General features: G+C 39.9%; 1 protein-coding gene across 1 annotated transcript; it reads left to right on the top strand.

Moving 5' to 3' along the window:
- Window positions 1–1,147: 1,147 nt before the first annotated feature.
- Window positions 1,148–26,403, top strand: LOC311264783 (uncharacterized protein; the record flags this gene model as incomplete). Its single annotated transcript, XM_084365883.1, has 6 exons — window positions 1,148–1,197; window positions 1,776–1,846; window positions 1,947–2,039; window positions 4,171–4,273; window positions 13,470–13,611; window positions 26,248–26,403. The coding sequence occupies 6 exons, from the start codon at window positions 1,148–1,150 to the stop codon at window positions 26,401–26,403; spliced, it is 615 nt and encodes a 204-aa protein (XP_084222009.1).
- Between the last annotated feature and the right edge of the window lie 1,435 nt (window positions 26,404–27,838).

The raw sequence follows: 27,838 nt of genomic DNA on the forward strand, positions 1-27,838 counted from the left end.
CAGTAGTCAACATGGATGCAGCAAAGGCCAGGATATCATTGTCCTGACATTTTGTCAGTAGTATGGACCAAGCTCCAAAATCATTGGCTTCTAAACTTCCCACAGTGCAACTCAATAGCAGGTTGTTGACCCTCTCTGCCAAATACCAATGTCTTTTAAACCCAACAACCTTACTTTACAATACAATGCATACTTTAAGAAAATGTAGCCTCCAACCATGCTGAGATAACCCTGATGGCATCATCAGACTTGACAAAGCTCCCTCAAGGACACAGATGACATTATACAGCTGTTTTCACAGGCTTTATATTACTCATGACTAATTAAGTTATCTTTATGTGTAAAATAACCAGAATTCTCCTTTAATACTCAAATGGAGTTGAAGGATAATTAAGGATAAATAAGGATAAAATAAAAATATAAGTATATACAGAAATATATTATCTGTATTTATTACCTGTTTGTTTGTGGGCTGGTTTGTTGGATTGTCTGCAGGATTACGCAAAACCTGCTGAAGAGATCTCCACCAGACTTGGATGGAGGATGGGTCTCAGCCCAGAATAGACCCCAGCAACTTTTGGTGCTGGTCCAGATAAAAGGATGGATCCAGTGATTTTTTTCTTACTTTCTTTAACTTTGTCAGATAGTTTTTCTAAAATATTTATCAGGGAATAATTCTCCTTGGTGAAAAAATGTGATGTGTTTGAATGGGTCTGTAGGCGAACGTAATAAGTGTTGTAAGGCGCTTTGAGCGGTCAGTAGACTGGAAAAGTGCAATAGAAATGCAAGTCCATTTACCATTCTAGTTTGTAGAAGAAATTTAAATGGGGCGAACTGTTTGTAAATGACAAACTGGAGAACAAAGTATTATGAATATTATTTCATAGTTAAACAACATCAAATGGTATTGGACAAATGACAATCCCGCAGCAGCCGTACAGTGTGTTGTGCAGGGTTGACCAAAGATGTCATGAATGTATATATGAAATAGAAACAGGTTAAAATCACTATTATATTGCAGTGCATAGTCCCACTTGTCATTGTCTCCCTGTCGACTGTGAACACGAGGGGCCGTCAGTAAGTGAGTGCCACATTCAGGGCTCTCAAGTAACACTGCTCTCAATAGTGTCACTGTCAGCTCCACACGATGGCTAATGTTCTCAAACAGCAGCCTCTCATGGAGGACCAGAACGACAGGTAGGGCTCAAGCCTGTATGCATTTTTCCTTTAGATTCTTCTGCCTTATATGAAGTGTATAGAGTAACATGCAGCTGATACTGTTTCTAACTGCATATCATATGCTGTTCATTTCTGCTGTCATTCTTAAAATGTTAAATGTAGTGTTCTATGGACTATGCATAGCATTATACTGTATCTATATACTCCAGAATATTTCTACATCTCAACAAAAAGTGTTATGACTGTAATTCTCTTTTTCAAGTTAAAAAAACAAAAGAGAGCAACTTCAGTTGTGTGCTATATGTACTGTGTGTTCACATCTCATTTTCTTAGTGGTATTGAATTTGTTAAGTAATGACCCTTTCATCAGTTTCTACATTCTAGTTAATTGAGCTAGATGGCAACTTTGGCATAGAATCTCTTTCAATGAAGCATTGCTTATGTGCTCTGTGATATGTCATTTACATACAAACCTGCTCACTGAGGTTAAATTATGCATCTCAACGTAAGCTATCTGTTTCCACACTACTGTGTGTCTGTCCGCTCTACTTTCTGATTTCAATCTGTCCTCCTGTGATACTGACTCTTGTCACCAGCATCTGCTCCCTCTTCCCCCATCAGCTAACCAGCATGCAGCAGGAGCTGAGGCTCGACACCAGGTCCTCAGGTGCTGCCCTCCATTCAGCTATTTTATACATTGAGAAGCCTCTTACTCCAACTGAATACACCCCACACCTCACAAGCCACCATGTCCCTGAATGGTTCAGTTCCTAACAACAATAATAACACAAATATGGAGGTCCAGACGGCCTCCAGAAGCAGGATGATAAACAACACACAGTGCAACAATCACAGAAGAGGTCAGTTTAACCTGTACAGTTCTCTGTGGTGTAGTAACAAAACTGCTATCTGCTGGATCTACAGCATGTAACATTTGTTTGTACCCCATTTTTTAGTTTTTTCTGTACTTAATGTATTAATTAGTAAGCTTTAGAAGTGTTTCGCTTTGAGCTATGCAAGGCCAACCATGCAGTGACTCCATCTCCATACATGGGCACAGTCTGAACTTTAAGGTCAGGGGTTCCCAAAAATAAAAAAAAACAAGAGGAAATGTAATTCTAATGCTTCTCTTGCACTAAATTCATCCAATGACTGATGGACTATTGCATGACTTGCCAACAGAAAATGAACCCAACAGTAAAAGACAAAGATGCCAGCTATCAGAGTTTCTCCAGAGATGAGTCTTTGAAAAAAAGTGATCATCCAACAAAAATGTTGCTTAAAAGGTCATTAAACAGGTAAAAAAATAAATAAATAAATAAAAAAATAAATAAAAAAAGAAGAAGACTTTATTGGTTATAAAATGGCAGAGCAAGCCTAGGTTAAATGATGCAGAGGCATAAGGATAATTGCAAAATAAATCATCCTCCAGCAGCATGAATGATAAGAGCTTCCCCCAATGCTGTGCACATTTACCCAGGAGGCACAGCAGCTAGTGCAGAGGTGCATTAGTCAGGATGTTAATTAATGCTCTGTGTTCTTTTACACATCCAAAAGTTCACACACACACACACACACACACACACACACACACACACACACACACAAACACATTCCTTATTATGATGAATCCTGAGCACCATCAGAGCAGTTTGGAAAAAATTTATTTCACAAGCTAAAAGTTATATTCTGCGCCTGTGACTCTATAACATGGACACAAGTCTGATACGGATCGTATTATATAACTCTCAGAAACAAAGGAAACAATTGTTTTTTAGAGAATGTTTAAGGAATTTTGACCTCCTTGTAGGGCTGGGCGATATGGCCCTGTCATGCGATATGTTTTTTTATATTGATCGATGTCAATAATTTTTATGATATACAGTATATTTAACAATAATAATGTTGAATTGACAGTTTAATACACTTTAATGCCTCCTGTTCTGTAAGACCTGATGTGGTTCCGACGTGCGAGCAGACCACATATCAGCAGTGACATCTCTGAGCTGCTCCTCCAACTTTACACTACACTCTGCGTAGAGCTGATTTTTCAACCGTGCTTATAGTCATCATATGTTTAGCGATACAGTACGTAGCTGCGCTGGTTCTGTCTTTGTGTCACTTCGGTTTCTTCTCATATGGGGTAATGGCTGAAAAAACAGCGGCAACTGTTGGCGGTCGAACTGAAGTTTGACCAGTAGAAGCAGTGGGGCTGTCCTGTTGGCTACTTGAGGGGAGGCTGACGCTAGCATGATAGCGCTAACTCATACTTTCGGAGTACTGTTTGGGACGGTACCTTTCGAGATGATGGAAGAGGTTGGTGGTGTTTCCGATTCTACTGAGGACTGGTCGCCGACACATTTTGCACCTAATGGTTGTCTGTCCTTTGTCAGACTTTTTCAACTATTTCCAAATAACCAAAGTGGTATGGCCTTTCTTCGGTACAATTTCTTCGTCTTTCGCAGTTTCCTCGCACTCGGTTTCGAGTGGACACACAGGTGGTCACCGTCATTCTGAGTAGTAATCTGTTTCTCTGCTGTGCGATTGGCTGTTGGTGTAGTGTTTTCTAGGTAAAGGAAAACTGACTCAAAAATAACTGTATCGAAAATAAATGTCATAAATTTATCATTGTTATCGTGGAAAATGTTATCATGAAAATGATCGAGATCGTTTTATCGCCCAGCCCTACCTCCTAGATGTGTCGGGTTATCATCTGCCAAGCTGACAGAAATGCATAAAATCCTAGCCAAAGCTGCTCAATACATAGGATGAACATTCAGTGGTCTGGGTTGTGATGTCATCGGGAATTACTCAAGGGACATTATTCTCAGTTCTCAGTTCAAATTTACTCATAACTCATAACTCATAACAGCCTTTAAATACTGATTCTACCATATGCTATACAGTAAGGTAAAATTAATCTTTATCTGTTCAGGGATTCCGCTCTGTTTTGATGTGTTTGACATGTTTTTGATGTAATTTCTCTGTCAGATAATGGAGTCAAAGCCGAGGCCACTTCAGGTCAGTCACACCCCATGAAGGCTTCCAGGACTCACAACGAGCTTCACAAGGAACTGCTACTGGCCCACAAGAGGTAGGTTCCATGCAGGAGCAACAAAATGGTCAGATTTAATTGCCCATTCTGTGTAGCAACAGGGCACAATGAAACAATATATAGTGATCAACTCAAAGCAGATGCGTTACTGTCCAGTAGGCTACCACCTCTTGTTGGCTTATTGAAAAGAAAGTACCCACATCGGTGCATGTTTGAATGGTATGTCTAATAAAGTACGTATAAGATTAATGTTCAGTCTGATGCATTGATAAAAAATAGATACCCCTTGAACTGACATTTTCAGCTTAAATCAGTTTCTACACTTTTCAAGACGCCATGTATGCATGGTGGCATGGCACTGCTGATCTCTTAAACATTAGGCTTTAAGTATTATTTTCCCATGATAACTGCTTAATTTATCTCGGGATAACAAAACTTGTCTTCTCAAGATCTTGAGAAAATTATCTCGCAATCTCGGGAAAACACCCTTTGTCATTCCATGATAATGACATAAGTAACTCATGATCTTCAGAAAACAATGTTCATTATTTGGAGATCTCAACACAATTAACTTGCTATCATGGGAAACTGGAGGAAATAATATATTTGGCCCATGGCCATTTAGGGCTTCATTTCATTTCATTACAAAGAAGCATTATTCCTTTGTACATGGGAACATGAACAAAGGGACATTTAATTCAATCTTATCTCAACATTTTGTTTGAACTCATGTGCTTTTGTGTCCATCATCAAAATGCATCTCATGCTCTATCCTCAATAATTCTTCTCTAAAGCAGCTGTCATTAAGAATGCATGAGAGTCTCTTTCTCTCTCTCACAAACTTGGAATTATACACCTTCTCTCCATGCTGTTGCAGCCCTTTAGGCCACTAGGAGCATGAAGCAGTGTAAAGTGATATGTTCATAGGAGGACTGACCTGGCTTCACAATCAGCTGGTCTGATAGCACACACTGTGCCAGTGAAAGCAGTGGAACTTTTTGTTGTTGCCTGTTACTCTAACCTCACAGTTCACATACATCCGACCAAAAATCTTCTAAGCAGAACGTAAACACAGATTTATTTGAACATCTCAAGTTTATCATAATCCTAAAATGGCTTTAAAAACAATCTACCATGAGTATTTTGGTTCCATGCATACAGTAGCAGGAGACATGATCGTTTCTCAGACAGTGATTTGTATTTTGACCCAATTTGTGTTGATGATGCATTTCACAACTGGACCATTTTCAGAAATTGGTTTAAGCCAAGGTGATTCATTCATTACTGATTTGCCCGGTTGCATTGTGTATGGATAGCAAATTCATTGTTGCCTTGGGTTATCATGGCTTTATGTGTAAGTAAATCACGAGACAGCCAAATGTGGTACCATTACCAGTGGCACTGAAGATGATGGTCTCAGTACATCAGTAAATCTGTACATAAGAGGAACTTTTAAACCTCAGACAATCCACTGGTCAAGCTCACTTTTACAGAGCCTCTAATTGGAGGACCAGCAGATCTGAGTACTCGTTAAATTGAGACAGCTGGGATTTCTAACCATATCCTGTTGATTCATCTGGTGAATGTTCACTCTCTGGCCAACAAGATAGATGAACTGCTGCTCTTCAACAGAGTAAACGCAGACTTTTTCCAATCTGCTGCCCTCTGCTTTATCAAATCCTATCCAGTGGGCACATCCTAGACACTGCACTATATCCAACTCCTCCAAGCGTAACTTGGAGTAGTAAAGAAAAGATAACACTTGCGGACACCTGTGTCCAGTCACTTGATAATCAGTATTTTTGGCAACAAATACACCATGAAGACACACTCCAAGCAACTCTGTGAAAAGGTTATTGAAAAGTATTAGTCAGGGGATGGATACAAAAACATTTTCAAGTTACTGAACATCCCCCTGAGTTCAGTTAAATCCATCATTAAGAAATGGAAGGAATATGGCAAATGTGTAAATCTGCCTAGAGCAGGCCGTCCTCACAAACTGAGTGACTCAAGAAGGAGACTTGTGAGGGAGGCCAACAAGACACCTATGACTACTCTGAAGAAGTTAAAAGCTTCAGCAGCTGAGATTGGAGAGACTCTGCATACAACTTCTGAATGCTGTATCGCAAGCAACTGGACTTGTTTCAGTTTCTTAAAGACGTTTCACCTCTCATCCAAGAGGCTTCTTCAGTTCTAACTAACTGGAGGGGAGTTGCAGGCTTTTAAACTCTGTGTGGGAGTGTCCTTACAGAGTTGTTAAGGGCACGTGTGAGCTTCAAAGTCATTAGGGCCACTTGTGGGATGTTGACTTAACCGGCCTTCATGTGGGTTGCTATTGCTAGGTGAGCCCAGGTGTGAATGGTTGTTAAGCTGTCTGGGGAGGGAACTCAGTACTGCATTGTAGGTGGGTGATAAGTAATGTTGTAGGCCACCTCCTCTGTTCAAAGACGGTTGTTCCAGTTTGACATAGATGGATTCCTTTACTCCTCTTTCAAACCATCTGTCTTCTCTGGCCAAGATGTTTACATTGTTGTCTTCAAAGGAATTAATTTTCTCCTTCGGATGTAAGTGGACAGCAGAGTCTTGACCTGAGGAGTTGGCCCTCCTGTGTTGTGCTATTTGTTTATGGAGAGGTTGTTTTGTCTCCCCAATGTACAAATCTGTGTTGTCGTCATTGCATTGAACAGCATAAACTACATTACTCTGTGTATGCCTGGGTGTTTTGTCCTTAGGAAGGACAAGTTTCTGCCTCAGTGTGTTGGTAAGTTTGAAGTGAACCGGGATATGATGTTTATTAAAGATCCTCCCGAGTTTCTCAGATGTTCCCACGACATAGGGAATGAATTCCTTTTGCCACTAGGTGGTGTGCCGACCATTACAGAATATTGGCATGTTAATGTCTTCAGGCTAGGGCTCTTATCAAATGTGAAGTTTCAGGCAGATTCAAGCACATACAGTGGAGTTAAAGCAACTTTCTGCTTCTTGGTGACACATTGGCCACCGCCATACTGCCACGCTCACGCCATTCACAAAAGCTCACGTGTCACAATACAACATCATCAAGGTGTCTACTCACCATGATTGATGCAGATCAGATCGTCTGGCTTGGAGAAGGACATCACTGATTAAAATATGTAATTTCCTGCTGCCACTAGGGGGTGCTTTGATTGTAACTCAATATTTGCATATCAATGTATTCAGGGCAGGACTCTTGCCAAATGTGTAAAGTTTGGTAAGAGTCAAACTGAGTATGTCTATATTATTCATTTCTCCAAATTCTGCCTCTATCTTTTTTTTTCTACTTTTTTAGATATACGGTTAAATAAATACATTTTTGAGTGTCAGTGTTATCATTAATTAGTTCGTGGTCTCGTAACTCAACCACTTAACATCTTTTGTACTCTGTCTCCTTGTTTCAAACTCTGTAAGTTCATTGCCTCATTCATAAACTCCATTTCTGATATTTCCTGTATAGTTATTTTCTGGTCTAGACTGGTGGGTTTTAGCCAGCTCCTGGTATTTGCTTCATAGCTGCAATTCAAGGTACTGGTCTGTTTCCTGCGTTAGCTCTGAGGGTTACTCTCCAAGAATGATGTATGCAGGTTAAATGTATTTTTTATATTAAATATGTTGTGATTTATAGTCGTTATAACAGGCTGCCAAAATCTGAACAGAAGAAAAAAATTGTGGATAGTTTTCTTTTGTCTCAGCAATTCTCCAGCAATGTGATTTCACTGATGTGTTCATTTTTTTAATGTACTTTCAGAGTAATAAAAATCTCATACAAAATTTCCAGGCAAATTCTTTCCAATGTTTAGAATTGGCTGTTCTACGAATTTCTCTGCACACTTGCTTCCATTCCTCTTTGCTCAGGTCATCTCCTATTTAAGAAGTCAATTTTTGTTGAACACTATTATTGTCCCCATGTCCACTTTCAAGAGCTTTTCATATTTAGTTTTTAGTTGCTATGTAATGGTTTTTAATCAAAAAGCTAATAAAAGTGGTTTGACTTTTTAAAGGTTTTGAGAGATAGGCCCTTATCTGTAGATATTTATAGAAATTGTTTTATGCCAAATGATATCTTGGGACTAATCTCTGAAAATAAATTATAATATTGTTAGCCAGCATTTGTGAGAATGTTTTTAATCAGTTTGAGTCCCATACATAAAGAATGTTATCTGTACTGCTTGGTCCAACTTTGGAATCCCATGTTATTTCTCAGAAACAAACCAAGTCGTTATCTATTTTGTGAATTTTACATATTTTTTCCCAGCTTTTCAATGTGTCATGTACCCATCTGTTTAGCCCTTTGAATTGTAAATATTCTTTCTGTTTATATATGATAGGTCTGTTGGTTTTTTTTATAGATATTGGTTACATTCTTTATCAATTGATTGATAACCACTTTGCTTCTCTGTCACTCAACCATATCATTACTGTATTTATTTGTGTTGCGTTAAAGAACCTCTTCAAGTTAAGGACGACTAATTTATCCAATTCTTTTGCTTTGATTAATTTATTGTATCTTATTATTTTCCTTTTATTGTTTCAAATAAAATTACTGTTGTGGTCAAAGGTTTACATACACTCCTAAAGAACATGTATATCATTGCAATCTTGAGTTCCAATGATTTTCAGGCAGAAATGTGATGAAGAGTCGGTAGGACAGACTACCAAACAGAAGACAGAGGCTTTTCCACGTAGTATTTTATTCCTCATATAAGTTGCCAAAGACACTACCAGTTACCACATTACTGTTGTTTGGTCCTGTAACGTTGCTTTGTGGGTTGAAGTGTGGGACATTTCTCTTTTATTTGATGAGTGAAGGATCTGTTTAGTTGTCACACTGTGAACATCATCAGACCCACACACCCCTGTTCCATGCCCCAGCTTTTCCATTCACACAGACGCCGTCTTGGCTCTGCAGTTGCTCTGATATCCCCCATCTGCCTCCTTAACTTTCACACAGACGGCAAGGCAGAGTATCGCAAATGATTCCTGCACTGACAGGGTGTGAATGGGGCTACTGACTGTTTTAGAGGGGGAGAGAAGTGTCATTGTGGTAGTGGGGGAGGGGGGCGCTGAGGCGGGCAGTGGTGGAAAAGCTCCATGGGGCTCCATGGTTGTGTCATGGTTGATGGTGTTAGGTCTGCTCTATTGTCTTTCAAGTTGGATAGGAATATTCCTGGTAGTGAAGTCTGGTGCCCACACTTGCGGAGATGCACAAGCATTCCAGCACACCTTCCTCTCCTCTGGCGTTTAACTGCATGACCAAAGGTGAGAACACCTTTGACCGAAAGTCCAATAATTCCACTGTTCTACCTATCTGTGTTAACTGATGTCAGTAGTTATTGTTTCACATTTAGTTTCATTTATTTTATTTGCTGAAAATTTGCCATATTCTTTAATTGTTTCCTTAAGAGCAGGTAGTAAGGCTTCAGGTCATGATAAATACATGATGACATCATCAGCATACATAGTCAATTTGTGTTGCTCTTCTCTAATTTGAACCCCTTTGATGAGGTTCTGTTTTCTCACTAACTCAGCCAAGGGTTCCATGCACATAATGCAAATCAAACTGGACAGTGGATCTCCCTGTCTGGTTCCCCTGTGTATTTTCCGGCGTCTTGAGAGTGCCATTGACTTTGACTTGTGTTACAGGGTTATTGTACATTAGTTGTAACCAATTGATAAATTTGGAATGAAAACCAACCTGAAATAGTCAACCTGTTGAATATATACAACCAGCGTACTCTATCGAATGCTTTTTCTGCATCGATTGTTAACAGAAGTCAGTTAGCAGTGGTCAATTATATTTAAAGTGCACCTTATATTGTTGATTGTAGTCTTTAATCTGTATTTAGAAGAGATACTGGCCTATATGATGAACATGTGCCTTTTTTAGGGATGACTACAGTCACTGATGAGTTCCAGGTTGGTGCTCAGGTTCCTTCATCTATGCATTATAGACTCTATGTAAGATTGGTGTCAGTGATGTCCAAAACTCTTTTAATAAATTTGTGTATCCACCGTCCCCTGAGGTTTTACCATTTTTTTAGTTTCTTTATTTGTCTTGATGTTTCATCTATTGTTAGGCTACTGCTTTATATGGATATGTGCTCTGATCTGAAGAGACTTGCTTAAGTTTTCCAAGGTATGTGTCCATCTTTGTTGTATCCAATTTTTCTGATTTATCCTAATACAAGTTCTCATAAAATTGTGTGAATGTCTCTGCTATCTCCTCATCTAGAACTTTAGTTGAGTTTGGTCCCCCATCACAATTTTTCTCTTTTGTAAATACAAGTGAATTTTCTTTATCAATGTATCTAGTTCTGAGCAGTTCTTTTCTAGTTGTTTGGTCGTAGTGGCATTTGTATTCATTAATTAATTTATTTATTTATCTTCGAAGAGTTTGATTTGCAGTTCAAGTTCCTCTTTACCTTGTTCTCTCCATCTTTTCTTGGCAGATGCATTAGCTATTTTTTCTAAAACCACTTCTGCTCCTTCCCATGACGTGATCTCATGGATTTCCCCAGTATCAGTCCTGCAAGAGGGAATTGTTCATTCTCCACTGATGTTTCCCTTTTATAGAATTTTTCTTCACCTTTAGGCTAATAGTTGCATGGTCTGATAAAGTCATTGTTCCAGTAGCGCATTGACTAATAAATGAAATGTATTTTTTTAAACATAAAGAAGTAATCTAATTCACTGTAAGTAGAGCGTCTACCAGAGTAATAAGTGTAATCTTTAATTGTATGGTGTAATGTTCTCCATACATCTATTAATCCTATTTCTGCACATGTTCTCGTCATTACATTGCTATTTTTTTCTGCCTTATGCGTTCCAGATGTCAAGATCATATTGGGGTTAAGGAGCAAATTAAAATCTCCACCAATAATAACTAGTTCTTTCCCATGTGTCATTATTACCTCGATCAACTGAATCATGAATACATGCCAAATGTCTGGAGGATTGTAAATGTTCATTAAAGGTCTGTCAGCTGTCTCTGACAATAGGCCTTTATGATTGTAGTGACACCCCATCTTGCTGAGCTCAGTCAGGTTGAAAATACTTGTACATTGTCTTATTTTACTTAGCTTTCTGTGTTCTTCTTGCATCAGGTGAGCCACTTGGATTAACATTATGTCTCCCTTTTCTTTCTTAAATTGTTGAAAACCTTTTTTTCTTTAAATGAAATATAATCAGGTTACTCATAAAAAAGATTTACTGTCCTAGGTATGTATGTGACATACAGGAATGTGTGGTCACATTATACAATTTAATTCTGTATACTATGTATGGTTTTCATGTGCTTATGTAGAAGAGCCTTAGTAAGCAAATGAATGGACCTTTATGTTGGGAGTTGTATCTCCATTTTGCCACAAGGGGGCATCGCCTGCCTAGTGAGACTAGCTGGTATCCAGCTCTCATCTTGTAGAGAAGTAGATGTCATCCAGGACAGGCAGGCGTGTGTTTGTGATCATCTGGGTTGTGTTTATAACCTCCTGCAGAGCCTTCCTGTCAGCCACAAAGCTGCGGCCATACCAACCGGGATCCCATAAGTCTGTATGTTTCCAATGGAGCAGTGGTAAAAAGACACCAGCAGCTGTTGTGGCTGGTTAACCTTCCCGAGTGTTCTGAGGAAGTAGAGCCGATGTTGTGCCTTTTTAACCAGAGATTGCGTGTTAGTTGACCATGCATGTGAGATCGTCTGAGATGCGTGTGCCCAGGAACCTGACGCTGGAAACTCTCTCTCCTGTCTCTCCATTTATGTGCAGTGGTTTGTGGTCACCCTGTTTCTTCCTGAAGTCAATAATCAGTTCTTTTGGTATTTGTTTGGTGTTGAGTGCCAGATTATTTACTGAGCACACACCCCTGTGGGACCCCTGTGCTGAGTGTCAGAGTGGAAGAGTAGTGGGGCCCATCCTGAATGCCGGCTAAAGGAATGTGCTTAGGATATAACATAGAAGGTATTGAAGAAAAATAGACCCAAGCTACAGTAAATACAAAATAAAAACGAAAAAGTGACTTCCTTATTGGCTACCTTAAAGCTTTGGTAGTTTACTCTATTCATCCATGCATTCCTCATTGCAAGGAGAAGTTTGCGTTCCATCAGTGTCAGTTTATGTAAAACTAATTTTTTAATGAATTAGAAGACAAGAATAGAGGGGTATCAGTGTTTTTTAACAATTCTGTTACACCCTCTCCCTTTACAGATAAAATAACCTCCAAGAGGCTTTTTTGTACAGTATGGGTATGATATATGTACCTACCAATTTTCATGTATGTAGGTCAGGCTTAGGGTGCTGGCAAGCAGGTCATTGTTTAAAAAAATATTTCCTTCTGCTACTAGGGGACACTGTGACTTTAAGCAAATATTGGCATGTAAGTGTGTTCAGAATGGGACTCTTATCAAATGTGTAAAGTTTGGTGCAGATTCAATCATGCACAGTGGAGTTACCACTGCACTGGCTCGGGCCCTAACAATAATTCCTTGCATTTCAAGAGGGTCCATGCACCGTTTCTGTGCTCCTGCCCTAATGAAATGTACCTTCCTTGATTACACCTGAAGCATTAGCCAAACAATAACACACCAAAATACAGATGCCTCCATCACCGAGATTGATAACCTGCGAAACTAGAGGGGAGAGATGGAGTGGTCTGCCCATTCACCATGAAACCAATGACCTGTTGATATTACAAATCAAGACTCGATAGTCCAAAAATGGCATACTCATCAGTGCTAACAAAGAATTTTAAAATGGAAAAAATCAAATTGAAATGTAACCTTAATCAGAAAACATCAAATCATGAAATCCCTGCTAATGAGCCTTACTTCTTTTTTAGTTTCCTTGACACAAACTTCCCACCTAAAATCTACTTCAGACCAGGTAAACCCCTCATAACAATGGCATTCCCTTAACTAGAATGATATGGCTAGAGTAAAAATGGAATGTCCCTTTATATTTACTATTACTGTGACAGAAATAGACAGGATATGGAAACATATTGATAATATCACCTTCTGCAGAAGTGTGCAGTTATTCAAGAAGTAGAGACAAAGAGGCACTATATACAGTGCAATGCAACTAAATAAGTGTGACTGAACTGGTGAGTGTGGGTGAAAATAAATCATTAACATTCATATTTCAAATTGTATTTATAATTGTCAACCTGTCTTTTGAGTTTTCCACCATATCTAACTCAAGCTCTGTCTCTTAATCTATGGGCTAAGGGGTCTGGCACTGAGCAGCAGGTCAGAACTCCAGCAGGTGCTGGAGAGGAGGAAGAGGGTGCAGAGTGACCAGGAAGACGAGGGACAGAGCAGGACTCCTCTGGAGGACGTGCTCCTCAGACGTCAGCAGAAACAACTCGAGGTAATACACCGTGAATTTAGGTTTATAAGGGTTTCAGCAATGGCAGGAAATGCTTGATTTAATCTTTTCATGCAAATGGTCACTTACTGAAACTATCAAGTGAACTGCCTTTGATCCAAAGGATCAATTAAATACATGAATAATAAAGCTGACAGTAGCTGTTTAAATGGTACGTAGTACAGTTTGGGCCTCTACACAAAACCAACAGTATTAGCTGTGCTCACAGCAAGGCAAGTTTCAGAGCAGAGTGAAGAGGCAAAGTAACAGAGGTATACTTCACCAGTGTAAGGTAGCATGAGATCTCCACTGTTCACTGGTTGACTGTTCTTCAATCTGAGGCCTGTACTGTGTACAGGATTTGCGGTTAGCAAGGTAACTTCAGGGTTGACACTGGGTTTTCAGTGTTATGAAGCTGGTTCACTTCTAACCAGGGTACATCGCCATGACAACTTAGACTGCACACCAACCTGCTCCAAAGCAGGTTATGTTCGAGATAACAGATCAACCCATATAAAAGCACTGCATTCTGACCAGTCAGTTCAAGGTAAGAAAGTAGGAGTAAGAATTCCACGTCCGTTAAGATGCATTACTTAACGCAGCAATAACTTCATAGTTGGGCAGTAGATATAATAGGTTACCTCATGGTACTTTTAACAACAAAAACATTCTTAGTCCTATTTCCCTTCAGAACTGCATAATAACTACTTTTTATAATAACTTCACAGTTTTTATCAGAACAGTAAAAGATATCTCCGTCTTTCTGACTTTATAGTGACTTCATCCAGGTATTTCACTTACTACTTACTTCACTTAACTTACCCCACTCACTATACGTCTAGCCAAATGAATTATTCATTTGACATAGTGTAACAGTAATTCTGTTTTTCTCAATCTCAAAGGATACTAGTTCTGCCTGACAGGTGACTCATCAGCATCCTTTTGGTCACTCCATGCAGATCTGGGGGACTGGTGATCCTCCTCAGCACTCTGTCCCTCTCCTGTGTCCCTATGTCCTCTCCCTGTTGGTCCACCTAATGCTCTGTATTATCTTCATTGTTCAGATCCTCCACATTGGCTGTTTCGTTTTCTTAACAAGCATCTGGCTCCTCATTCTGCAGATGCTGCTCCCCCTGTTCTCTGTCTTCTGCTTGGAATTCAATGGTTCCTCTCCATTCCTCCTCGTCCTCTGAACTGTGTGCTTGTTCTTGTTGCGTATGTCCTGTTTGTTGTCTTTCTTCATTTCCCGTCCTTACTTCTCAAGATTAGTCTGCCTTCTCCTTCTCTACTGGCAGGAAGTCACATGGCAGCAGCGGGTTCCTATGGATGACCCAAACCCGCCCCTTTCTATTTTCTGATTTGAGCTCTTATACTGGACTGTCTTGGTGTTTCCTTTGTGTCACCACATACACTTGATCTTCCCAAAAAAATCTCAGTTCCCCTGGGCTTTAGGATTTAGGACCAACACTCTTCATCCAGGGTAAAAAATCTGCACCTTAGGTCTTCTTGTCATTCAGAGTTTGGCCTCGTTTGCCTTCTTTGCAGGTTGTCTCTGAGGCACAGCCTGTAAGCATCATTCATTCAAAGTTGCCACTTCTCAGCATATTCTCTTTGAAGGGGAGCTTTCCCGTCTGTCTTAGCAGTCTTGGGAAGGCACCTGGGCATGGCCAGCAGTGTCCTATTGAACTTTTCCACCTGGCAATTCCCCTGTGGGTAGTATGATGTGGTTTAGACCCCTTAACTCCACTGTATTCCTCTATTTTAGCAAAGAGTTTGTTTTCAAACTCCTTCCCCTGGTCATGATGGAGTTGAGTGGGAAAGCCAAATCTCAATGTAAAATCTCCATATATCTTCTTTGCAGCTGTTTATCTCTGAAGGGGAAGGCCTGAGCAAACTGTGTGAAGTGGTCCAGCACAGCAAGAATATATTCACACATCCCCCCATTACATTTCTCCAAATGTAAGAATCAGTGGCAACAAGCTCAAACACATAGTTGGTAATGATGGCTGTGAGGGGAGCTCTGGTTGCTTTGTTAGGATTCGTTCTGTACAGTAGACCCTCATCACTAATGTGCAGCTTCTGTCTTTCTCGTGCCAGAGAAGCTATATCTTTGTCGTGAGCCTGTTTCCCACCTTTTGGCCAGTGGTTTGAGATGACATATTTCAGCACCTCCCCAATTAAAGGATCCTCTATGTGTGCCTCTCTCAACATTGTTTTGGAGATCTTCTCCACTGACATCCTCACTTCCTGTTTTCCTCAGCTAACACTTCTGAAATGTTGAGAGGACACAACCAGGATTCGCTTTCTTTCAACTGAACAGCTAGAGCCTGAGTCACACTGTTTATGATCTCAGGTGCCACTACGTGAGTGCAGGGTTGCAAGTATTGTTCCTTATCCAAGGGCATGTGTGAAAGGGCTGTCCGCATCCCAGTTAGCCCTACCAGGTTGGTGCTTAATAGTGAACTGGAAGTTAGCTGGTTCAGCTACCCATCAGTAGGTGGATGCATTCAGGTTGGCAGTGGTGAGCACATAGTGAGTGGGTTATTGTCAGTGTATACTATGAATGATGGAGAATAGTATAGATAGTCCCTGAACCTCTCACATATGTCCCACTTCAGGGTCGGAAATGCCAACTTTCCTGAGCGTAGGTGGTATTTTTTCTCAGGGGCAGTTATGACACGTTGCATCTGATAAAGCATTGCCCAAAGCCCCTCCTAGGAAGCATCACGTATGAAGTAAGGCGCATGTATGATGAATGGCTTCTCAAACCCTTCTGAGGTCATTCAAGTGGTCCTCGAAAGTTTAGGAGTGGGCCAGGTTGTTGTCCAGGTAAGGCAAGCATATTTCATCTCGAAGCCAAGCCCAAGCATTCCTCCATTGACCTCTGAAACTCTGCAGGAGCCGATGATAATCCAAAAGGGATTGTCACCAACTCATACAATCCCCTAGTGTAACAGAAGCAGTGAGAAGGTGACTTGATTGCTCCAGGGAATCCCAGTGATAGGCCATTCCTTGGTCAAGTGCCGAAAGCCAGGATCTTCACTTTAAAGTGTTAAACACGTGTTCTATGCGCGGTACTGGATGGGGTCGGGGATTGACTTCCTATTTAGCTCCCTGGAATCGCAGCACAGGAAGAGACTCCTGTCCTAAGAGGAGCTGGACTTAGTTACCCAGCCCCTGGTCTTTATGAAGTGGCTTTGGTGCTGATGTATATATTCGTCTTACAGGTGCGGAGTCACTGAGGCAGATCTTGAGCTGCTGTTAGGGTATGGTTCCCACATGATGCTCCTCCCTCAGTAGTTGTCTCACTCTCAGCTGCTGTGCTGGAGAAAGATGATCATGGGGGGACACCTTCACTGCCAAAGTTTGTTGTGTTTATTTTTTTCTATGTTTTCTTCCTGCTTTTCTGTTGCTGGTGTGGAGACTCAGTTCAGTGGTTGGCATTGTTGTTTCTGTCTCTTTATTTCCACTGGTGTTATGTTAGCTGTTTATATAGTTTTGACTATCTGAGTTTGTCCAAGTACGGTTCTTGGGGGCAGCAAAACCTCAGGAGCTGTGCTACAGTTTTTGTGATTGGCAGGGTGAAGTGGGACCAGGTACCTTGCTGCTAACACACAACACGTTCTTAACCCTTCTGGTGACTGTGGATGTGAACTTGGCTCACACAGGACATCTGTCCTGGTGTTCTAGAAGCGGGCCTGCCCTCACATTAGACTTGATAGCATTTGTCTGACCAGCTGGAATGGTTATTTGTTCTCTCCCTGTTTTCACTGTGCCTTCCCCTAGCGCATCCTGTTCACTCTTCATTACTTTCAAAAACACTTCAGCTTTCTTGCAGTCAAAGGAGAATGCTTTGCTGACAGCTTTTGTTTACAACATGTGGTGGGTCTATGCCCCTCTCTAACAGATATTCAGTCACATTGAAAACTGCTCCCATTCCATCTTCCTGAGTTACCAAAACTGGCACTAGAAGCTCTAACTGTGTGGCCTCAGATGCATGCAACCCAAACTTGATTTCAACCCACCCATTAACGGGGATTGGTGTCTGATTCACTGCCCTCCCATCTAGTGTACCAGGTCCAAGGATCTAAGTAAAAGCCGTTTCACACCGGTGCGATACGAAAATGCGGCACGGATTTGCGGAATATCCGCGCCGCAATTTTCCGCATGTCCACTCCTAACTGAAGCGTGTGGAATGTTCTGTTGTCTTCAGTTCTCATTTAAGAGGCAAACCTGTGATCAAGTGTCCCACAATGCTTTTGTTTCCACTCCATCCTGCCGGCAGACAATTAAGTGTTTCTCAGCAATTAAAGAGCTGGGCTTTTTGTCTTGGGGCGAGGAGATACTGACTGCTTTGCGTTCCTTGTCTTGTGTGTTAGCTGCCACTTTTGCCTAAAAATGTTAGATGTTGTCAGTGATGAGCAGTGTTGGGGGTAACTTGTTACAAAGTAAGTAATCACTTTTTTGTTGTAACGAGTAACGTAACGCATTAGTTCTTCTAGTAATCCATTATTTAGTAAGTTTTTCAAAAATGTAATCTGTTCCTGGGGGAAAAAAATGCTGTCTTTCCCTTTCCTTTTGTCGCCACAAAAAAAAGAAAATCCCTGTGGCATTTGCACTGTTTCTGTTTCTCTCCTGCTGCTCAGCAGGTGGCTGTGTGCCAGTGGGAGGTAAACCCACAGTTGTGTCAGTGCGCATGTGTAGCTAAGTTATTCAATGTAGCAAGATGGCAGAGAGGACTACGGAGCACTGGAGGTGACATGGATGTTTTTGTTTTTTTTAAACACGCACACGATTTACTAATTTGCATACATGTTTTGTGTACACATGCACATGATGCACTCACGCTCCGGCTCGACCAGTCGGCTCACACCTGTCCCCCTCTAGCCATGATGTCTCCCAGGGCCTCTTAATTGCTCATTGATAAAATCTATTACTTCCTGCAAGTCCAAATATTGTCGACAACAAAAAGTCTGTGCTTAAAGGATTCTGATAAGATGCCTCCTGCTTAAAATGAAACCATGTAAGGCTATGCTTCATAGTATTTCTTTGTGATTCATACCTAAATTAAAGAAACAAATAATTAAATGGTCTCCATCCATGATACTAGGCCTATATTTAGCCGACTACAACTGTTTTAGCTTTCCACTCTCACAGACGTATGGATTTTTGAGTTAGTAATTCGTTTTAAAAAAACAAAAAAACATATCCATGTCACCGCCTGGGCACCGTAGAGGACAGCATTGACTTCGTGGAACGAACAAGAACAACATCTCAGTGAAATGCAAGTTTAATTGTTTGTATGTAGGTATGTGTTTTGAAAAAAGTTGCATTTAAGTTACATTTTTAAACATCATATACTAGGCTATAAGAGCCCGTGTTGTACTGTTTTCATTGAAACAGCTGTGCCTAATACTGTATGCCTCTGCCCAGTTCACTGTCAGATTGCTAGCAAACTGAGCTGTAAATGTTTTACCGTGTCTATCATTCCTATTATTAGGCTGCAGAGTTACCAATTATGGGCATTAAAAATGGCTACAAAATGACAGTAGAGTTAATAAATCCAAAGATACATGTACAGTTGGCTTAACGCCGTCTAGACAATATAACCAACATGCACAACGAGTCACAAAGGGGTTTTACCGCAGTTCTTGATAGCTATATAGTACTCTATTGCGTTACTTTTCTCAGTAGATAACGCAGTAACGACAAGTTACTTTTTAATGGGAGTAATCTTGTAATGTAATGAGTTACTTTTAAAAGTAATGTTACCCAACACTGGTGATGAGCCAATAAACATCCTTTTGCTGCTGGGATGGGAGGGGTTTTAGCAATCACATCATCAGTGACTGCCGGATCATTCAGGTAAGTCTTGATTTTATATTTCACTTTGTCCTTGATTAATCCTGTACACACATCTCTGAAGAGCCTTCTCTGTATCATTTTAGCACTGTACTGTTCATCTGTGTCTGATTTCCTAAATGACGCTAGGAATCTCTCCTTCAGCTCCATTGCCTTGCTTATTGCCTCTGTAGAGACTTGTTACCGTCTTGGGTTAAATTAGCGGTGATCCCACTTCTGACACCAAATTTTGTTGCACACTTTAATAATAAACGTGTGTAAATGTGTGTTATGATTTTCTCCTTTTACTTGATAACCTGACAGTCTGCAAAGTACAAAGACATTGCAGCTCATTTCAACATGCTTCTGTTTGCTTGCACATTCTTTCTTAGCACTATGGTACAATGAATGCACTTTACTTTGTTTACCCCTGCAGAAGAGCTCACTTGGGGCGGTACTCCCCCTTTTGGCATAAAAGAGCAACTATACATATCTTTGCAGGCAATTGGAGCACAGTGATTATTATTTATCAAATGAAATTAAATGATATAACAATACATTAAATTAAATCAAATAAAATATTAAATTGAAATAAAATAAACAATACAGGGGTGGCCTTCTTTATAAACTTGAACTCCTCATATTTGTATTTGTTTTAAGACATGAAAGTATTTGTTCCTGAGTCTGTTTGACACCGTGGGGGTTGTAGCTGAAAGAATAAGGCTAAAACTGTCACACACACACACACACACCATAAGAATGCATCTTGCAAGTAACACATTAGTTTAATGGAATACACAAATTTAATCAGATCTACTCATGCCCTAATGATGGGGCAGTGATGTTAAAAGTCTATTAATTTATGCATTCACATAGTTTTATCGATTTTTTTTGTCAGCTGCCCTTTCACGTGAAAGCGCTCATGGCTATATGTGGAAAACCTGGGTTGACGTATTAAGTTTCTTACCAGCTTCATGTGATCGCGATTGTTAGGGTTATTGAATCCGGATAACAGAAACATATCCTGGGAATGATGAACTGTATGACTGTTGAAATTTCACCATTCTAAAGTCTAAGCTAGTTTTGTACAGTTCTGGAGATGCTGAAACACCGAAAGTACCTTTACACCCATTACTGGTCTTTGGCTTTCCGATTGTCATGTACACTGTCATTTTGTTCACTTACATACAAGGCAAAGTTAAAATTTCCTGACCTTTATATTAGGAGTGGGCAATTTATCAATATAATATTATCATGATATGGGGCAATACATTGTCTTAAATTTTAGATACACAATGCCCAAAGTAGCACTGCCCAGATTCAGCATTTTAACCCCATCCATACTAATAGAATGCAAAGTAAATCTATTGTTGCTTACATGTAGGGGACCTTACATTGTTGTACAAGATGTGACTTGAGCTTCTCCCTGGTATTTTCATCTCTGATTATGACCACTAACCTCTCTTTGTTCAACAAACAGTAATATGGTCTCATCCTGGATCTGCCCTGAGAAAGGCCTGTGTGCTTTAAATTACTACTGTTTCCATCTCAAACATGTGGATTTAGTTACCATCATCATGTTTTAAGAAATTCATTACTTACTGCCTGCAAGTTGAGAAAGCCAGATTAAATTAGTTGCTATGCCGTACACTACTGAAGTGTTTCAAATTGGGAAGAACAACATGAAGTCTAAACTGGAGACCATCTTGCAATGGGATCACACCAGCCACCCATCATGACTACTCAGCAGGGATTAAAGGTGCATTTTGTAAGATCTAGACATCATCATAACCCTATCAACAGAGTGTGAAGAAGTAACACATTTGGCGTTATGTCCAAGATGCCAGTGTACTGTATTGCAGAGATATCAACTGCTAAGCAGCCAGGTACGGCTGTCTCTTCTTGTAATAAGTCCACCTGGCCTGAGGGGCGATAGTGAGTCACTGTTGCCTCTAGTGTGCTGCAAGAGATGATGAAGAAATCCCACCAGCCAGAGGAACTACCTCAGAGAAATTAACAGCCTCACTAAGTTATTTAGTAAACACAAAGATGCACAAACGACTTTTATCATCATCTCAAACAACAGCTCCTGAAAAGACACCGCATCCGTGGCAAAGAAAAGAAGTGACATAAAATCAAGCTAAACAGGAGTACATTTTGTCGGGGCTTTCTAACACTGGAGACCGCTGTGGACGAGTTAAAAGATGAACTCACAACATTTCTTTAGGCCGGTAAGTAACATCTCACGTTGTCTGTTTACTGAAACATATCAGTAGTTAACTTATGACAACACAAACTAACATTTAGCGTGATGTGACTGTTTTCTAGGTACTGTGGTGTTGCTAAAGCTGAGCTAAGTGAGGTACATGTGAAGCTCATAAGATAGCAGTCTTATTTTGACCAGCTGCTCGGCTGTCACTTATTAGTTGCCTTCATTTGTAACAGCTGACTGTATATTAGAATTGTATGGACCCAGTAGTAGACAGACTATCATCCCTTCAATTCATTATATTGTAACAACTGTTTTTTTTTTTTTGTTACAACACTTTTGAGGACATTACAATGTTTATTATGTGTGTCTCACTGCAGTAATGACACTGTTCGATGTTGTGTACAGTTAGTAATTTATAAATTTCTTGCTCAAGGAAACAAGGAGCAGCTCGGGCTTCTACCCCCATGAGGAAACGACCAGGTCCGCAGAGCTGGAAGATCCTCATTATTTTACCAAGTGACAGTGACAAGAAAGTCATACGTGGCTGAAGATCTCAGTTAGTTGTACTTTGTTAACTCTGTGGCTGTCTGACAAACATGTTTTTCGCTGCAGTCCATGTTTCCACTCTATGACAATATAAAATCATTAGTTTTGTACACAAATGTTCATTACTTTCCCCCTGAAAGAGGGCAGATGGCCTCTTTCAGGGGGAAAGTGACGATATAAATAAAAGCTACACATCACTGTTCACACTGTATACATCTTAGCCTGTACACATCACTGTTCACACTGTATATATCTTAGCCTGTACACATCACTGTTCACACTGTATACATCTTAGCCTGATTACGTCACTGTTCACACTGTATATATCTTAGCCTGTACACATCACTGTTCACACTGTATACATCTTAGCCTGATTACGTCACTGTTCACACTGTATACATCTTAGCCTGATTACGTCACCGTTCACACTGTATACATCTTAGCCTGATTACGTCACTGTTCACACTGTATACATCTTAGCCTGTACACATCACTGTTCACACTGTATACATCTTAGCCTGTACACATCACTGTTCACACTGTATACATCTTAGCCTGATTACGTCACTGTTCACACTGTATATATCTTAGCCTGTACACATCACTGTTCACACTGTATACATCTTAGCCTGATTACGTCACCGTTCACACTGTATATATCTTAGCCTGATTACGTCACTGTTCACACTGTATACATCTTAGCCTGATTACGTCACTGTTCACACTGTATATATCTTAGCCTGATCACATCACTGTTCACACTGTGTATATCTTAGCCTGTACACATCACTGTTCACACTGTATATATCTTAGCCCATACACATCACTGTTCACACTGTATACATTTTAGCCTGATTACGTCACTGTTCACACTGTATATATCTTGGCCTGATCACATCACTGTTCACACTGTGTATATCTTAGCCCATACACATCACTGTTCACACTGTATACATCTTAGCCTGATCACATCACTGTTCACACTGTATATATCTTGGCCTGATCACATCACTGTTCACACTGTGTATATCTTAGCCTGTACACATCACTGTTCACACTGTATACATTTTAGCCTGATTACGTCACTGTTCACACTGTATATATCTTAGCCCATACACATCACTGTTCACACTGTATACATTTTAGCCTGATTACGTCACTGTTCACACTGTATATATCTTGGCCTGATCACATCACTGTTCACACTGTGTATATCTTAGCCCATACACATCACTGTTCACACTGTATACATCTTAGCCTGATCACATCACTGTTCACACTGTATATATCTTGGCCCGATCACATCACTGTTCACACTGTGTATATCTTAGCCTGTACACATCACTGTTCACACTGTATACATCTTAGCCTGATTACGTCACTGTTCACACTGTATACATTTTAGCCTGATCACATCACTGTTCACACTGTATATATCTTGGCCTGATCACATCACTGTTCACACTGTGTATATCTTAGCCTGTACACATCACTGTTCACACTGTATACATTTTAGCCTGATTACGTCACTGTTCACACTGTATATATCTTGGCCTGATCACATCACTGTTCACACTGTGTATATCTTAGCCCATACACATCACTGTTCACGCTGTATACATCTTAGCCTGATTACGTCACTGTTCACACTGTATATTTTAGCCTGTACACATCACTGTTCACACTGTATATATCTTTGGCCTGATCACATCACAGTTCACAGTTGTATATTTAAGCCTGTACACATCACTGTTCACACTGTATATATCTTAGCCTGTAATGCAAGGCAAGTTTATTTGTATAGCACAATTCAGACACAAGGCAACTCAAAGTGCTTTACAGGGGCATAACAATGACACTAAAAGACACTAAAAATTGCATTTAAAATACATTAAAAACAAGTAGGAAGACATCAAGACACAAAACATTAAAACAAGTTAAGACATAGGAAAGTAGGCTCAAATAGAATAGGTTTAAAAGAGACAAGACTAGAAAATAAGTCACAGTGCAGTTCACAGTCTTGACATTGCTTCAGTGAAAAGCAGTGTCAAACAGAAAGGTCTTCAGCCTTGATTTAAAAGAGGTGAGAGTTGGAGCGGACCTGCAGTTTTCTGGGAGTTTGTTCCAGATATGTGGTTCATAATAACTGAACGCTGCTTCTCCATGTTTAGTTTTGACTCTAGGGACTGAAAGCAGACCTGTACCTGACGACCTCAGAGGTCTGGATGGTTCATAACAAAGCAGCAGTTCAGAAACCATTCAGTACTTTATAAACCAACAGCAGCATTTTGAAAGCTATTCTTTGACTGACAGGAAACCAGTGTAAAGATCTGAGAACTGGAGTGATGTGATCTACTTTTTTGGTTCTTGTTAGGACTCGAGCAGCAGCGTTCTGAATCAGCTGCAGCTTTCTGATGGAATTTTTAGACAGTCCTATAAAGACACTGTTACAGTAGTCGAGTCTGCTGAAGATAAACGCATGGACAAGTTTTTCCAAATCCTGCAGAGACATAAGTCCTTTTATCCTGGATATTTTCTTAAGGTGATAGTAGGCTGACTTTGTAATTGTCTTAGTGTGGCTGCTGAAATTCAGGTCTGAGTCCATGATTACACCGAGGTTTCTGGCTTGGTTTGTAGTTTTCAACATTAAAGACTGAAGCTGAGCAGAGACTGTTAGTCCCCAGAATGGAGCCCTGGGGTTGCTTGTCATTTTCATCCGCTCAGATGTGTAATTGCCAATAGACAGAAAGTAGTCTCTATCTATCTGTACACATCACTGTTCACACTGTATAATAAACACCGTCCTAACATGTTCTAATAAAAACAATGTGTCTGAACTAAACTGACTGCCCTGCCAAACCTTTGTCTTTTTAGGGGCAGAATTCCAGTCCAGCCACCCCCAGTGATGAATTATCACCCTGCCCTTTATTCTCATCTGCAGCTGGTCTCATCAACAAGCCCCCCCAGAGGATGTCTGTCTCTATACATTACATCAGCTAACATCTTTGACCATCATGCCATGACATATACTCTTTATACTGTGAACTCTTGCACATCCCATTATGAAGAGGTTTGCACAAAACTGTACAGCTTTGTGAGTCTAAAAACTTATATACTAGCTATAGTAATTGTTATAGTGGTTCCTTATATTTTTATTGGAATTTTTTTGTGACTGTTGCAGTAATTACCTTCATTTTTTATACACCAAACACCAAGCCAAATTCCTTCCTCTAAAATAGGAGTTACATTTTAGTGTCCACTATTGCACTGATATTTTTGTAAATTTTGTTAACTTTGTAATAAATGGAAGAAAATGAAAGGATTTTTGTGTTGACAATTACTGAAATGAAACATTCCAACCTGGTCTGTGTTTGTTACACCAATAGAATGAGCTTTTCTCAGATTTTAGTATCATTGTATACCTCCAAAAGTTTTGTTTAGCACTTAATGTGCAACAAAAGAATGCAATTGAGCAATGGTAATTATATGGGTACATTAATACACACATAGTTGTAATTATTTCAGTCTTTAAAAATGTAACAACTTGCAGTAATGAATTTGCAAAGAAACAAATGAAATATATAAGATAGTTTGAACTAAACCTTGACAAAGGGGGAGATACTGCCCCCTATTTGTTTGATGACAGTGGCTGCAAATTAAAAAAAACAGCTATTTCATATATATAATATATGAAAGACGATTAGGGGCCACTGTGAAAAATGTTTTTGAGTTCAGACTTCTGAGAAAAAAGTCGGAATTTTTTTCATAGTGTCTCTAATCCTCTGTTGGCAAATGCAATCCAAATACAGGACACATAAATATAGATGACAAAATTTCATAAACCAATACAGGAAATATAAGCAAATGCAAAATACACAAAGAGTGTGTAAGCATGGAAAGCTTGAGTGACTCTAAATAGATCATTTGGCCGTCATTATATGTCTCTCAAATCATAACTGTTTTGCCCTTGTCTTGTAGAAATACATTTTTCCATCTTTACATTAATATCTAGTACGACTGCTTCTCTTTTCTCTTGTCAGAGGGAGAGGGAAGGCGAGGAGAAGGTACGAGAGGAAGCCCAGTTGATGGAGTTTGTCAGAGTCCGACAGAACCTGAGAAAGATCCACTCTGCCATCCAGAACAAGGCGGGATACTCCTTAAGTGCTCCAGAAGAATTCACCCAGCATGTGGAATGAAATCTGCTCTAATCTGACTTTATTCAACACCTACTGTTACCTGCAGTAACAACAAGGTGCTGAAGAACAATTTGTATAAACAGATTTAATACAAATTTGATGATGATCGACAAAGATTACAGATAATTATGGATACAGTTTTCTTTTATAGATATGTAACGAAATGCCATTTGCCACTTTGTGTAAGTTAAATGTTTCTAAGCATTTTAGCTTGATATACAGTTGTGGTCAAAAGTTTACAGACACTTTATAAACATGTACAGTATATCATGGTAGTCTTGAGTTCCAATGTTTTCTACAGCTCTCATTTCTCTGTGATGAATGAGTGGAACACAAACTACTTTGTCACAAAAACATTCATGAAGTTTGGTTCAGTAATGAATTTATTTTGTTACTGGGTTAGATGTCCCTTGGCCAATTTCACCTCAGTTAGATGCTTTTGATATCCATCCACAAGCTTCTGGTCGTCCTCTGGCTGAATTTTAACCACTCCTCTTGACAGAACAGGTGAAGTTCCACTAAATTTGTTGGCTTCCTGGCACAGACTTGATTCTTCAGCACAGTCCACATGTTCTGATGGGTTCAAGTCAGGACTTTGGGGAGGTCATTCCAAAACCTCAATTCTCACCTGATTTAAACATTCCTTTACCACTTCTGATGTGTGTTTGGGATCATTGTCCTGTTGGAGCACCTGACTGCACCCAGGACCCAGTCTTCTGCTGATGGTTTGAGGTTTTCCTGAAGAATTTGGAGATAATCCTCCTTCTTCATTATTCCATTTACTTTCTTTAGAGCAGCAGATCCACTGGCAGCAAAACAGCCCCACAGCATAATACTACCAGCACTATGCTTGACAGTAGGTCTGGTGTTCTTGGGGTTAAAGGCCTCACACACACTTGACTGTGGACACTGACACCTGTCTTCCAGCAGCTTCTAATTCATTGCAGACTTCCTTTTTGGTGGTTTTTGGTTGACTCTTGACCATCCTGACCAGTTTTCTGTCAGCAGCAGGTGATAGTTTGTGTTTTCTTCCTGATGTGGCAGTGACACAACTGTGCCATGCACTTTATACTTACAAACTGTTGTTTGTACAGTTGATCTTGGGACCTGTAACTGCTTTGAAATGGCTCCAAGTGACTTTACTGACTTGTTCAAATCAATAATGTGTTCTTTCAGATCAATGCTGAGCTCTTTAGACTTTCCTATTGTAGTGTTTGTGGCTGAGTCTAGTGGGTGTATCAAACAACCCTATTAAAGTGGAAAAATATCTAAATGGAGAAAAATCATCAGCTGTCAATCATAATCACTCAGAAGAAGTTAAGAGGCCATGCTACAAAGACAATTTGATACAACTTTCAATAATCACCTAAAAAAATGTTATATTTTTGATCCAGCAGATTTGGTCACATTTTCAGAAGACTGTAATAAATTCATT

Source organism: Pagrus pagrus (assembly GCF_965226575.1).
Source record: "Pagrus pagrus genome assembly, chromosome: 11".
Classification (NCBI taxonomy): Eukaryota; Metazoa; Chordata; class Actinopteri; order Spariformes; family Sparidae; genus Pagrus; species Pagrus pagrus.